General features: G+C 38.9%; 1 protein-coding gene across 1 annotated transcript in view; it reads left to right on the plus strand.

Moving 5' to 3' along the window:
• NECTIN3 (nectin cell adhesion molecule 3) overlaps positions 1–12,427 on the plus strand; it is a 133,093-nt gene extending 120,666 nt beyond the window's left edge. The window contains exons 8-9 of the mRNA XM_082839843.1: positions 6,001–6,063; positions 6,853–12,427. Coding sequence (XP_082695969.1) covers positions 6,001–6,063; positions 6,853–7,032 — 243 coding nt within the window. The 3' untranslated portion in view covers positions 7,033–12,427. The remainder of the gene's footprint in view (positions 1–6,000; positions 6,064–6,852) is intronic.
• Positions 12,428–15,307: the final 2,880 nt, after the last annotated feature.

A 15,307-nucleotide genomic window follows, 5' to 3' on the forward strand; every position in this document is an offset into this window, starting at 1 on the left:
AAATATAAATGTGAATCTTAGCTCTATGAACTGGGAACATTGCTTCAACTCTCTTGAGCCTCAGCTTCCTCGTCTTTATTATAGGAACAATAATAAAATTACCTTTAGGACGTGATATAAGAATATGAGGACATTTAAAGCATATTGTACAGCACCTACCTTAAGGGGCAAGGAGTAGGGGAAGAATCTTTTGTCAGTCCTTACAAGTTACAGTTGTTCTTTTGTCTGCGCAGAGCCTAATGATGTCTATTTTAACCATGTTGATTGACGTTATTGAGCCAACTTCTTTGTTCCCCTTTTCTCTTCCTTTAACCTTAGATCCTCTCCTCCAGTCTTTATAAGATTTCTGAGTATTGAGGATCTAGAACCTATTTTCACGGTGTTCACACCCTTCTCTTGAACATGTTCAGACCTAACTCTGCCCTATTCTTTGCAGTTAGGAATTTAGACCCCAGGGTTTCTAGTCCAACTGACACAGCTTTCACAACATACTCTAGCACCCAAGACTTTTGTGGTGACCGCTGACTGAGAGTGGGAGTCACTGAACATCTACTCTGTGATAGCACCATGTGAGGTTTGGGGGAAACCTCCCAGTCTCCTTCTTAGAGTGTTAACAGGAAAGGATTTATAGGATGGAGTGCATGGACGGAACACAGAAATGAACCTTACTCTCTCAGAAATTGGGAAAGAGGAGTTATAAGCAAATAAAATCTCAAGTCTTGGGGAATAACATCCAGGTACACTTTATACATCGAATCTGTATAATGTGTAGTGGCAATCTGCATTGATCATGATTGATTCTAGATATTAGAAACCTAAGAATTGACTAAAAATCAGTAAAAAAAAAATTCTCAATTTGAAAGGAAAAGGTTGATTAATAACAGCACCCCTTTGACATTCACAGAGGAAACTTCACAGGCTTTTGAGAAACCCTACATTCTTAAATACCCCTATCTTTTATAGAATTCATATATGAGTTGAGAATAACAGAGACACAGCTTAACAGTTGCTATGTTCATTAACGAGCTAAATGACTATTCCATGTCAGAAATCTCCTCAGTCTTCATTCAAATTTGTGTCTCAACAAAGTTACAAATTACAACCTGTCATAACCTTGTAAAATTCACTCATGAATGGTTAAAACCAGCAATGTTAAATCTGTGAATGCCAAGGGTCTACTGTAATAATAAGAGACATTCATGCGAGTAGCTTCGGTAATTATCGTGGAGAACAGTAACAATTATATATCTCATTAAACAAGTGCCTAATTAATGTTGTTGTAAATTTTGCTTGATTAGAACACAGTCTCTATAGTTGTTGCTCATACAACATGGCTGGCTGCCCTCACAACTATTAATAAAAGTGAAAGGGAAAATTGACTTTTGGTTCACAGTTTTAGTCATGGCTTAGAGAGGTACTTAATGGATAGGAATGTAATATCCTTTATGCCTTGAGGAATCCATACTTAGTGAATGATGTATGATAACCATTTATTCATGTGTTAATTCCTTTAGTGTGGTGAAATCATATATCTATGGATTAGGAACTCAGTCATTAGAACACAAGTAAGCAATTGAATATTGGAGTCGAGAAACTCCTGCATCAAGGACAATCTGTTATAAAGTATTTATTGACAATTTACTGTGTCCTTGCATCACGCCAGATTCCAGACTATGTTGGTGAATTCCCATTTGAATTCACCTCCACGTGCATGCTCCTCCAAAACGGAATGACTGTGATAAAATGGAAAGGTATAGTTTTTTAAAAAAAAAACCCTCAACTTTATTGAGATATAATTGACATAACTCTATGACCCATTTTAAGTGTACAGTTTGATAAGCTTTGACAATTGTATACATTCATGCAACCACTACCTCAATCAAGGACATTTCTATCACCTGAAAAACTTCTCATACACACCCTCTACCACGACCACCCCTCCTTGACACCTCAGGCAACCACTAATGTGACTTCTATCACAACATACTAGTTATGCTTTTTAAAAAGAATTTCACATAGAGGGAATCACAGCATGCTTTTTTGTGTCCAGTTTCTTTAGCCTTATATTTTTGAGATCCATGTTGTTGCTTGAATTAATTTCCTTTCATTGCTGAGTAGTATTCCATTTTATGAATACACCATAATTTGTTTAGACATTCAACTGTTGAGGGCTGTTTTGGTTTAAGGTTTTGGGATACAAGGAATAAAAACTTTAGTTTTCTTTTTTTGTAATATCTTTGTCTGGTTTTGGTATCAGGGTGATGCTAATCTCATAAAAGTAGTTACAGAGTGTTCTCTTTTCTCCCATTTGCAGAAAGAATTTAAGAGTAGTATTAATCCTTTAAATGTTTGGTAGAATTTACTAGTGATTCCATCAGGGCCTGGAGTTTCCCTGTAGAAAGCACTTTGTGTCTTTCAAGACATTGCAGGTAGAATCCTAGTAGTTTACTAATAAATTCATTATTCATACATTCTTCATATTATCTCTACTCTGAGATTCTCTGGTTTTATAAAAATAATGAACATTAAAATATTTGGCTATGTCTGGTGTGCTATAAGTGGCAGTGTAAAGTTACCCAAGGATGTGATGCGGATGCTTGAATTGGGAAGGTAGCAATGGAGGAGAGACCAATTACAAACTAGGTATGAGGTTGTGGGGTGCTTAGTTTACCTTCCCTTATTACAGCCTTAGGAACTGAGGGAAGATGGATGGTCCTTCAGCAGGTTATGAGTTTTAGGTATCTTGTTAAGTGGAGGTTTTAAGAGGTAAGTTAATAATGACCTTTTAGAATTTAAGACAAAGTTTTAATAGATATTTTCATTTATCTCTTAAGATGGCAGATTCTTGAATATGTTTGCATGCCAGGAGGTAGGAATCCATGGCAAAAAAAAAAAAAAAAGAGTTGAAAAATAAGAGAATGATATGGAAGTTCCTGTAGATGTGGGAGTGATTTGCACTAGTTAGAAGAAATCCTGTTTCCTCCAGGCTTAAGAAAATTCTTGAAGAGGCAGATGTCAGTTGGGGCTAGGAATTGGAGGGAACATTTTAAAGAAAAGTTTGGGAAGGTAGGAGAATGTGTTTAACAAGAACAATGTTTACGGTTTACAGATCACAATGAAAGAGTCTGAGCAAAAGGGAGACATGGAAGGAAGTACAGAGCATTTTGAGGGTGAAATTATAAAACAAGAGAGAAGACCAAAAGGACTCCAACTTGGTAGTGGGGATAATGGTTCCAAATGGAACTCTAGTTTGAAGTTCTTCTACTGCCAGAGCAAGCAGAGTATCAGGGTGATTGTAGACTTGTTGACAAAAGCAACTTGAAATCTTGGTTCTGTCGTCCCCGAAAATAAACCTTAGTAACTCTAAAAGCTCTGTTTATGGGGTTTTAAAATATTATCTACATGGAAACAGATTAAAATATAACACCTAGTAAAATGTAGAGGTTTTGGTTTATTTGTTGAGTCAGAGAAAGTAAAAATATTTATTAAGATAATATATAATAAAACTTGAAAAACTAGTGTCGTTAGCACCTTGGAAGACAGGAATGAAAGTCTACGTGACTTTAGTAAATCAGGAAAGTGAATATGGGTTTGTAGCTCAATCGAAATTGTTACAGTACATGTAAGTAGGGAAATCAAAATACGTATTAGAGATTCAGAGTATCCCAAGGCTTTCTGGGAAAAAACCACAAGAATAATAGAATAATATATATCATGTATCCATCAGTTAAAGTATTATAGGTAATTCAGTTTATATATACCAAGCACCAACCATATGAAAGGTATCATGCAAGACCCTTTTCTGTATACTGTGGTGATTAACTTTATTAAAAAGTCAGAATATGCAGTATTCTGTAGTTTATGGACTAGCGGAAAGAGAGCACAGGTACCCGGAATTTAGATTGAATTTAGTTCCTTAGGTATCTTGTCAGAAGCTAAATGGCCACGTAATGCAGAGGCAAGCACAGCATGCTGTTGCATAGCCCTGGTCCCTAATGCAGGGCCATCCCTAGGATGTGTGGGGCTTCTGTCTGTATAAAGAATTTGATTAACTATTGTACTACAAAATTCATGGGCTCATGTGAGGTATAATGATTATTGATGAAGGGTTACAATATTGGGTAGAGAAGAAGAACTTAACATTTGCTGATTGTCCATTCAGTGCGAGTGAAGACTGTTCATGGTGTCCAGACACCATTTCTTTCTGCTCAGTCCTAGGAATTCTCTTTTCTTGTCCAGTATTTTCAAGAAAATACAGCTTCGGGCTGATTTTATATCTCAGGCCATGAGAAAAGGTTAGCAATGCTGTTATTGCTCGTAAAGCCATGGCTCATCTAAAATAGCCAAGAAACAAAAGAAAATGCTAATTTTAATTTTAGGTTATTTTTTTTCTGAGTCTGTTTTCCTCGGACCAGCACCATGTATGTAATTTGTGAGGCTCAGTGCAAAGCAAAAATGCAGGGCCCCTTGTTTAAAAATTAAGCATGTCAAGATGGCGATACAAGGTCCATGAAGCAGGCCCTGCCTTGGACTTTTACCAGTGTGTACTGTCAGTATCAATAGTCGTGTGGGAAGCACCCTAGAATCATGCAGAATGTGACAGGGGGAATGAATTTGTCACAGATAACTTACAACTTGGATAACATGGCATATGATATAGAGTATCAAGAGTTGATAGTTCATATTTCAGTGAAGTTATTGGTTAAGTGTTGAATTCTTACTGTTGCAGAACCACAGGCTAGGGTGTGGGGATGGAGGAGGATGACCAAAAGAGGTTCACTGTTTACTAGGTTGAAAGATACAGACATTAGGAACCATAAAACTGACAGAGCATGATGTCTGCTTGTTTATACCTATAATGGAGGTATAAACAAGAACAATAGGAAAAGTAGGAGTAAATAAACTTTGGTGGGTAGTGTGGAAAAGCCTTTTAGGAAAAAAAAGAAAATGACTTTAGTCAGACCAAGATGGGTAGTATTTCAAGTGCCAGAGGTTAAGTGGCAGACCTTCCAGACAAAAAGGACAGCATGAGCAAAGACAGTGAAATGAAGAGCATGTTGATAGATATGCCTACATGCTGGGACTTTCAGGCATTCTTTTGTTATATTTATTGAACATCTGTTTTCCAGGCACTGAGCCAGAAGCATGGGTATAAAAGTATAGGTTTAGGAATCAGACAAAGCAGCTACCACTTACCAGCTGTGTGACTGGAGACACCTTACTTAACCACTCTGAGCCCCAGTTTTAGTCATCTGTAAAATAAAGACATTGGTTTTACAGAATTAATATAAAAGTTAAATGAGGTAATGTCTATAAATACTCCAACCAGCACCCTCAATCCAGTGAAGGAGAAAGCAAATAAATAATTGTGATAACACATGCTGTGAAAGCACGGAAAGGAGAGTGGCTCTCTCTGTCTGAGGGTTTTGTGCCTCACTTCCTAAAAAGGGATGATATTTGAACTTGGGGCTGAAGGGTAAGTATGTGTTTATAAGCGAAAGGGAAGCCGAGAAAGATTCTCTTAGGCTGAGATTTGAAAACGATGAACCCCTTTATGATCTGTATGGGGTTGGAAGACAGGGAGTAGCAACAGGAAACAAAAGCAGACCATGTATACGTCTATAAAACCTTTCATTGCCACGCCAAACCCTTTTTAGTCAATTCAAAATATCAGACTCTTCCACTGAGAAAAGGCAAGAGACCTGTGCTGAATGTTACCTCAAGTAAGATGTAAACAAGTTTGCATGAGAGCTCCTGTAGCAGATGTTCTATGTATTTTCTTCCTTCTACAAGAAGTTTGGAGCCAGGAGAGAGAGACAACTCTCAGGAAATGTAGTTGCTTTTCCCATCCTCATGTGGAACATTTTGCTTAGTTGGCAGACATTTAACAACACATGATTGGCTCTTTTAAAAACAGGAGTCTTAGCGGTCTTGGTTGATATGTCTTATCATGTGCTTAGTGCTTTAAAGTGCATGTCTTTTTCTGTCTTCTCCCTCCAGACTGAACACTTGCCTCTGCAGACTCAGTTCAAAGGAAGAGAGGCTGGCAGTCTCCAGCACTCTGTAAGTAACATGGTCCTCTAGTAGGGTCAGCCCAGGCGGAGCCAGGGACCACCATGTTTATTAAAATACTGTTTTATTTCCATGAAATTTTGTTTTATTCACCTCTGCTATCTGACCATCTGTGGTGTGATTTTGTAAAGTCCTTGAGCTTGCTTATTCCTCTTAGAAGTAATCAAGTTTTACGAAACCAGTAACCTGACAGAGGCTCAGTACCAGACACACCATAGAGCATCAGGGAGGTTCATTTTATGGTGTCAGCTGTGACCCAGAGTCAAGCGAGGAAGAAAGGTCAAGACAAGAGGCTATTTTTTGACAGCATTTCTTAATCCTCAGCCACGTTGGGCATACAGTCAAATACCAGTTCATTTCACTGTGTCTCTTCCCTAATTCCCCAGTGCTGAATCCTGAAGCTTCTTTTGGTTTTGTTTTGGTTGTTTTAGTTCTCTTTATTATCTCATGCATGGATTCCAAGCTTGAGCCTTGCTGAGAGACTCCTGCAGTTCACAACCTTGTTTTTCTCCAGTTTACCTTAATTGATACCAGTTCCAAATTTTGAAACCTGAAACTGACCACAGTCCTCATTAGTCACAATTTTCTATTTAGGAGATGCCACCACTCTTGTACAGGTATCGTAAGCAACAAGTGACTGGAAAATGATAAGTTGTTGAACTTTACCTTGCCATTCAATAGCTTGTGTGTAATGAATTCTGTTCTTGCCTGTTTTTGCCCAAGAGCTAGAAAAAATACAAACAGCTGCTCTGATAATGTAAGCAATGTTTGAATTTTTAGAATGGACTGAATAGCAGAAGATTTGACTACGAAGATGAGAATCCAGTGGGGGAAGATGGGATTCAGCAGATGTACCCCCTCTACAATCAGATGGGCTACCAAGACGGGAGTCCTGGCAAATATCATCCAAGCCGTGACCTGGAGAGAGTCTACATCAACCCACGGGAGCATTACGTGTGATTGTCCTCTGTCTCCAATGGTGTTCTAACAAATGTTTATTCTTAGATTGAGGGAGAGAAACTGAGGCCAATAGGTATGCTTTTATTCTGTCTCATATAAAACAATCCCAGTCTAAGTATATCAGAAGTAGTGATGAATGACTTGGAGCCAATAGCACATTTCTTCCTTTCATTAAGAGTTTCTTAATCACCAGCTGTGTTTTTGAACTTGGCTCTAGCTTTGTGTGTTTCTGTGATGATGGTGTTTAACTACTAACATTTGGCCTACAACGGCATGTGCATTTAAAAGTAAAGCATCTGCCTGGGATAACAGCAGTGATTCTCCAGAACGAAAGGCCCCAGCTGGGAGTATTAACCTCACTGGGTCTCAGGCAGACCAGCCTGTTCATCTGTAACTCAAATGGGCAGGAAAAGAAGCTCAAAGTCCATCTCACTAATTATTTAGTTGGGATTTGGCTTTTCCTGACATGCTTAATACAATTACAATACCTCCTTACAAACAGGAGGCCTGAGAAAAGAGGCAAAATTTGTTGTTTATCCCAGAAACAATAACAAAAGGCAGTTCGGACCTTCAAGTCTGTTGGTTTCGTTTAGACTCTTGTGATATTGTAATATGCATTCCTTCCTGATCACCAAGGTCCTGAGGGATGCGTATTTCTTGCTATTATGGGCCTAATCTTGATGAGCTGTGTGCTAACCAAGGTTCTTCTCTTACTCGGTCATTGTTCCCACAGTCCTGTTCTTTATAGTCCAGATTAGCCTATTTCCCACCTATTAAATTCTAGAAGCCCTGTCTAAATGGTGGACAACCTTGAGCTTTGAGCCCTCTTTTCTGTGGTATTGTATATGACAGACTCAGCTTTCACTACTGAAATTTCTTTCAAGCTAATCCTGTCCGCACAGGCTTTGGCTACCCTTTGCATTCTTCAGACTTTTTATTGTCTGTGTTTTATCTACCTCAGAAAAAAGCCTGCTGGAAAATCACCATGAAATAACCCCTACTCTTAAAACCCAGCTAGAGAATTTGAAAACCTAAAAAAACAAAAAGTGCCTTTAATATGGCATATGTGCTAAACCCACATGTGGTCCTTGCTCCCTCTTCCCCTACTTTAACTGGTCAATAATAAGAGTAAAGAGATACTAAAATGCAAATAGTACAGTGACTGACTTACCAGTCTGGAGTTTTCTCACTTCCCTTTGCCAACTTTTCCTCGATGAGCTTGAAGATAGCAATTATAGTGGGGTGAGCAGAGGAAGAAACACAGGTACATGTGCAAGTGTCAATCATCTGCCCTCATATCTTAAGAAAAGCATTGCTTTACTATGTGTTGTGGAAGATTATGGGTCTGTCACAGATATAAAAAACACTGCAGACTTGTCATGTAGGAAAGAGTGACATAAGCACTAAAATAAAATAGTACACGTTTCCAACCTAAGCTTCAAGGGAATAGGAGAATATTAACATAGATTTCTAATGGGATACCAAAGATACATTATGATTCACGTTTTGCTGGCTGTAGTTCTTGCTTGTGTGTTTGTTTCCTTTCCTCAGTTGCCATGCTTTGTCAGACAAATTATCCAGGTTGTTCTACAGTAGTAATACACCACCCCCCTCCATTACCTGGGTGACCAGCAATTCTGTAAAAGATGATGGTTACGTGGAATCAAAGGGTAAATTCCAAGGACCATCATTGCTGTTTCACTATGTTACCTCAGAGTTAGTGTACTGCCCTTGCTAGCAAGCTGACACAGAAAGAAGATATCTGACTTTATTACTTGGAATCCCATCAGTGAGTTAATGTAACTGAACGTGTTGGGATCCTTGCAGTTGTTTTCCAACAGAAACATGACTCTAGTCAGAGCTCTCCTTGATAAGGAAGTGTTTTACACATACTAGATGTTACAGAGGAGGATACTGTGGTGCATTGCCTCCTTTAGTGAGCTTTAAAAATGTCTTACACATTGGGGATGGTTTCTAGGTGCTGCTGGGAAGCAGGTTGTTGAATTAGTGTCACAAAAGTAGACCCTGGACCTAGAGGGGAGTTGAGATGTCTTCATTTGCACTAGGGAAAGAGAGTTGGAAGCACTGAGTTTCAGAGCCCTTTGACCTGTCTTCTACCCTCCCTACCATCAAGAAGCCACTATTGCAATTTTTAACATTCTCAGTGTAGTTATAGAAAAGAAATCTCAGGATGTAGACACTTCTCTCAACAGCCAGCTAGTTCAATACCCTCTTTGCCTCTCTGTCAGCTATGATATTTCTTTAAGAGACTGGTAGATTTTATAGCTGTTGTTCCCTTACGTGGGTCACAGAGGCTATATAATTGCTTATCCTGGTGCCTCCCATCTGTTCTCTCTAAATACTGAGTGGAATAGAGCTCAGTATTTTAAAGGAGCTTTAAAGGGGTTTGATCAGCCAGCCCCCTCAAGGAAAAAATGCCATCCAAAATTAGCCTGTTGATCTCTAAATTTGGAGGCTAGACCACTTGACGATGGCCATTTAAATTTGGAAGTTAGACTCCTAAAGGTCAGTGAGTGAGGCTTAAGGATATAAGCCACAGCTGATACTAGATACTCTTCCCATAACTGGTTTATTAAAACACACTGAAACAGAAATAAATCCCCAGAGTGTGTTTCCACTTACGGTTGCAGTTTTGCGTTTCAAGGGGGAGTGTGCATGCTCCATCTTAAACACACAGCCTTGAATGCCTATTTTGTAGGCGGCCCAAGCTCCAGGAGCGTGCATCATCGCTGCAGTAGCAGATCACCAGGTTCTCTGCACACCGCACTAAAATAAAACATCTGTACCAGTTAGGATTGCTCTGACATAATGGGATAAGAATTTAGGTTAATTCTTAAATGGCAGTGATTTATTTTCTATGAGGACTCCCCTATCCCTGGCCGCCTTATATGTTCTAAAATTGAAGAAGTCCATGCTCTTCAGGACATGTAATATAAAATTCTTACCTGTGCTAGGCCTCCCTGTAACATGCACTTAGTAGATACTAAAGAAATGTGCTGTAAACTAAATGAACTGGTCCCCTCATTAATTTTTATGGCCTTGTTTACTCATAGGGATAATATATTTTTTCATCCATCTTTTGAGAATGATTTCCTAATTCCTCTTTCACAGTAGTATAAAATTTACTATTTTGTTTTTCATTGTGCAATTTTCCCCTGCAGTGTGCTGGTCTCTCAGTGCTGTTCTTTATATCCAATAGAGCCTTTCTTCAAGCCTCTTTTTCCCTGGGGCATAGAGGATAAACCATTATACCAAGAATCAGAAGAATAGGTTCTACTCCCACTTAATCTGTCTAGGACATCAGTTGCCCCTATCTGTAAAGCAGAGATTGTAATTCTTTCCCTGTCAGCCTCTCAGAAATGTGGGGAGAGTTAAAGAAGATAATAATGGCTGGGAAATTGTAAGTTCTCTTCAAATGAAAATACCCATGACTCTATTACTGTTGCATATTGAACCTGAACTCCCAGCACCCTTGCCAGCATTTTGAGTACCATAGCGTCTCCCCAGGGAGAACCAAGTGGCAGATGAAAATGTCACTTCGAGCTAATTTGAGTATAGCCAAGTGCAAGTGGAAGACATCCCTTTTCTATAATAAGCACTTGTCATATGGAAAGCTTGATATCTGGATTTTAGCCTTTTAAGCTCTGTTGACCTGTGGTTGCTCTTGTTTAACAAATTACTGCTAATAATAGCTACCATTATTGAGTGTGTAGTACGGACTGGATTCCAGGACAAGCACCTTACAAGAATCATCTCACTGACTAGAACCAAACTCCTGTTTTGTCCCCTTCCAGGAGACCCTGTGGGAACAGAAGGGCTCCCACTCCTACGCTGCACACCCACAGACCACACTAACCATCAGTCAGCTGTTACTTCTTTTAAGTCTGCATTTGGGGAGTGCTGTTAGGGAAGAGGCTTGCTTGATTTTTTTGGAAAACAGCAGTGTAAGAGGGTACATGGAAGAAAACCATAGAAAAATGTTTACTGAGAAGAAAGCAATTGCATGTGCTCGTTTTTACTTACTTTTCGAACTTCTCAAAATGCTCGTAAAGAGTCTCATACCCATTAGATTAACCATCTCTGCAAAAGTAACCAACCGAATAATTAAAGCCACTCCATCCCAGTTGGTTCGGTCTTAGAGGGCACAGACTTCTAACATCTCTTCCTCAGCTTAGTAATTTGATATACTTACTGCCCCTTTGAGTTTGTTTCACCTTTATTGAACTCCCAGGGGATGGTGGCACTGTTACAGTGGACATCTGGAAAGAGAGCTGGCTCTGGTAGAAAGCCAGAAGAATAGGAGGAAGGGTGTGAAAGTAGAAATGTCTGTGGTTCAGCTCTATGCTTCTCTTGTTCCTGTGCTGAACTGGCAACACCCTTCATCCTTGGGCCATTTACAGACTACCTAGGAGGACCAGGGGCTTCCGGTTCTTCTGTTAAACTAGAAACTGCTCTTTGTAAGGCTACTTAACTGTGGACTATGCCTGGATGAATCTTATGGCCCCTGAAAGGTACTTGTGTTCCCTCCATTAAAGAAAATTGTTGTAAATTGGACTTTGCCAATTTGGTCACTTGCAATTATTAGGTGGTTTAGTGGCCTTCAGTAGGTAGGAGTTGGGTGAGGGCTATATGTCTCCTCCCCGCTAACCTTACCAGGTGGTATATTACACTGAAATCAGATTTCAAGCCAGTGTCTGCATCATTCATCTTTATAAACACTCAGGCACCAGAACAGACATCCTGTAATAGTCAACCTGTCATGTAAGCTTGAAAACGTCCCCACTCCATTCTTTTAGAGAACCCAATGATATCTTATATAAAAGGGTTATTAGAAATGAATCCAATAATATTACAGCAGATTTGGTGTCAGGCAGCCTGATTTCTGTTCAATTTCTAGACATAGAACAGGTTAGTAATCTAGGAATCTTAGGGCTAGTGGGCTTGCTAGAACTTTATGCCCTGTTCGTGAAAGGGATGGAGTGCCCTATGGTATTTGGGCTAATCCACATACATTTAACACCACTAACTTGACCACTGAAAAAAATCACTTATTAACAAAGTCTCTGGTGCTGAGTTTTTATGGTAGTAGCCTCTGAAGTGACTTCTTTCAAGTGCTAACTAACAACTTTTGGAGGGTGTATTCCCAACTAGGAAACTTTAAATGTTAACTAAACACTCCTAGGGTGTATATTAAGACCAATTAACATGTGCCAAAATAATTCAAATTACATTCAACATAACAGAATTTCTTAAGGATTCCTTGTGTTATCACACCTTCACACTGGGGTGAGGTATATTCACTGCTCTAATGTCAACCACCTGCTGCCTTGGCATTTCTCCTTAGTAGTGACCTTGTTAGAGGTGTGTGTGTGTGTTTGTGTGCACGCACATCTGTGTGTGTGTGTGTGTGTGTGTGTGTGTGTGTGTGTATGCATCAGAGAGAGAGAAAGACAGGCAGAGGGGAGAGAAGCCGACTTAAAATTCACAGTTGAAAAAAATTTTGGAGTTCACACATACAACAGAACCCTCACATCTACAAACATCTATTTCAGGCCCATTTTATTACCTTTGCCATATTTACCATATTTACCTTGACAGTGGAAATATATAAAATATTAGGTTTTATATATTTACCTAATATATAACAGAGGCCATATTTACCTTGACAGTGGAAATATATAAAATATTAGGTTTATTTCTACTGTATTTCCACTTATTAGGTTAGTTATTCTCTACTCACATTTGTATGACTGTGGAAGTTTGGAGCTGAGTAGACTAGAATGAAAGAGAATGTCAAAAATTCACATGACACTAAACATCTTTTTATCAAACATTATCAATTGAGAACATGATTTGGAAGTTCCTTCTATATCTCAGGGAGAAGGGAAACCACCACTGACAAATAAAAGGATTCTCCATTCCATTGGTTGGGAATAAATCACTTCCATTTGTCCATTCCCCAGAATAGTCAGTGTTTGGGGGCTAAAGCCATGATATATATCAAATTACATACCTACATACCTCCCTACACCAAAAAGTTCTAGTTATATGCAGTATCTGGTACCTCTAGCTGTGAGGTATAGGGATAAATGCCTGAGTTTGAGGGGAAGAGATGTTGTGAATATTTATGGAAAAAAGCAGCATCTCCGTGAATTAAAGGTTGGCAGGGCCATGTCCTCTAAGTGCTCCCATTCTAGAGCTGTGTTGTTTACAGTTGCCACTTGCACATGATTGACATGGCATGTCCTTTGGACCCAAGGAGATAGACTAATGGACTTGAAGTTATTATTAGATTACAACTGCCATCCCAAACAATCTTCAATAAACAAAAAACAGCTTCCTGAGATGTTTCAGTGTTTTACCCCATCTAGAGACAGGAGACGGAACAGTTCCCTTCTTGAGGTTTTTCCCAGCCTTACCATTTAAAGATTTTATGATCAGGTTCCCTGTAGCCCAGCAGGACACTTGGTATCATGGCCTAGACCGGTTGTATTTATTATCATGGCACAGGACTGAACTGTAAAGTCGATTAGAGGAGGCCTCCAGGGAAAGCCCCCCTGGGAATCCAGAACATCAGATTGGCTACACTGGCTTAGAACTGTGGCTTATCCTGCTACAAATATGACTGACACTCATGAAGAAATGTTTTATGTGTCTCCTCCAGAGGTTAGGAATGAACTTCAAACATTCGTAATGTGCCTTAATAACTCACAATGGGTCTATAAAGCCCAGCGTTCCACTGATTCCCAAATGCATGGGCACCACTATTTTGGTTTTCATTATTCTTGCCAATAATGACCAGCTTTTCTTTTTTTTTTTTAAATCCACCCTAACACATTGATCAGGCTAAGTTAATTTCTTCTCATAAGTCATGTTGATGGCTCCATGTCCGTCATATTTTAACTACAGGCAGCAGTATTTCGTCCTAAATGCATTGGTTTGCACTTACCCACACTGTGGCTCATTAATGCCTCTTTTTTTCACATGGTTTCATGAGAACTTATTGCTGTATTCCCTTCAACTGAGCATTTCAATACCCAGAAGAGCATTTGTCATCTTAGGTTTCACTGTGTACTTGAAATTTCACCTCCTTTGTAAAAAAATGTTAAGTAGGTGGTGTTGCTACTGAATCCCTGGATTATTCCACTTGTCTATCCAGAAAAGTTCCTGTTTATCCTCTACCTTCTGTTTCTATTTCTAAGCCGAAGCTTAAGACATAACATCTGCTCCAGCCTATTCATTTTCCATGTGGTCTTAACCTCTTAACTCCCTTACTTCTCAGTTTCATCCCTGTAAGTTAGTACTCTCCACCTCACAGAGGTTTTATGGAGGGGGAAAAATAAGATGTTTTAAGGGTTGTCTTCAAGAGAGCTCCTACTTTTAAAGTGATTTAATAAAAGCCCCTTGGCTTAGAAATGAGAAACTCTATAGCTAATATTTTTGCCTATCCTTGTTTTGCTGTTTTTATTTCTGAAAAGTGATCTCTGTCTGAATAGAGTCTGTACCCTGGTTTTAACTTTCTTCCCATTACCCCCCTTCACAATGAAATTGTCCTCTCTACCTTGTCCATCCTCTGAACTTTTTACTTACAGAGCCAAAACTAGTTATCCCACAACAAATCCCACATGCTCTTACTTCCATGATTGAATAAATTAATGTCCTCCAGAAAGAGGCATCTGGCTCTGGACATAAGTCAGAAGGTAAATGAGGTCTCACTCTGGCACTGGCAAGATCTCACCATGGTGCCTTGGTTCTCCCTGTATAAACTAAGGTTAATTCTGCTATTTCACAGCACCTGGGTGTTATGAGTCTTGACAAAAAAAAAGAAAAAAAATGATGAAAAGTATTTTTCAAATGTCCTGTACTATATAAATGCGTAGTGAATAATCTGGAGAATCCTCGGGTAGAAATGTGTTCTTGTGTAGCTCAATTCAGATTACTAATCCACCCATTGTTTTCAAAAGAAATGTTTTACTAAACTGTTCTTTTTCTTTTTAAAGTGAAAATTAGTTTCTAATCATTTGAACTATTTTAATTTTTCCATATGGGAAGAGATCAATAGTATACAGAAAATACCCAAATTGTATTTTAAGTGTTAAAACTGAAAGGGTTTCATAACAATGTAGTGGGATAAGGAGGAGGATTCTAGCTCAAATGTGGCAAGAAATCGAAATTCTAAGATTAGCTTTGACTTTGAGATTGTATTATAAATAGTAGATGTTAATGTGGTTGTTTTTTTAGGTACTCTTTATTT

The sequence above is a fragment of the Leucopleurus acutus genome, assembly GCF_964270905.1.
Source record: "Leucopleurus acutus genome assembly, chromosome: 5".
Classification (NCBI taxonomy): domain Eukaryota; kingdom Metazoa; phylum Chordata; class Mammalia; order Artiodactyla; family Delphinidae; genus Leucopleurus; species Leucopleurus acutus.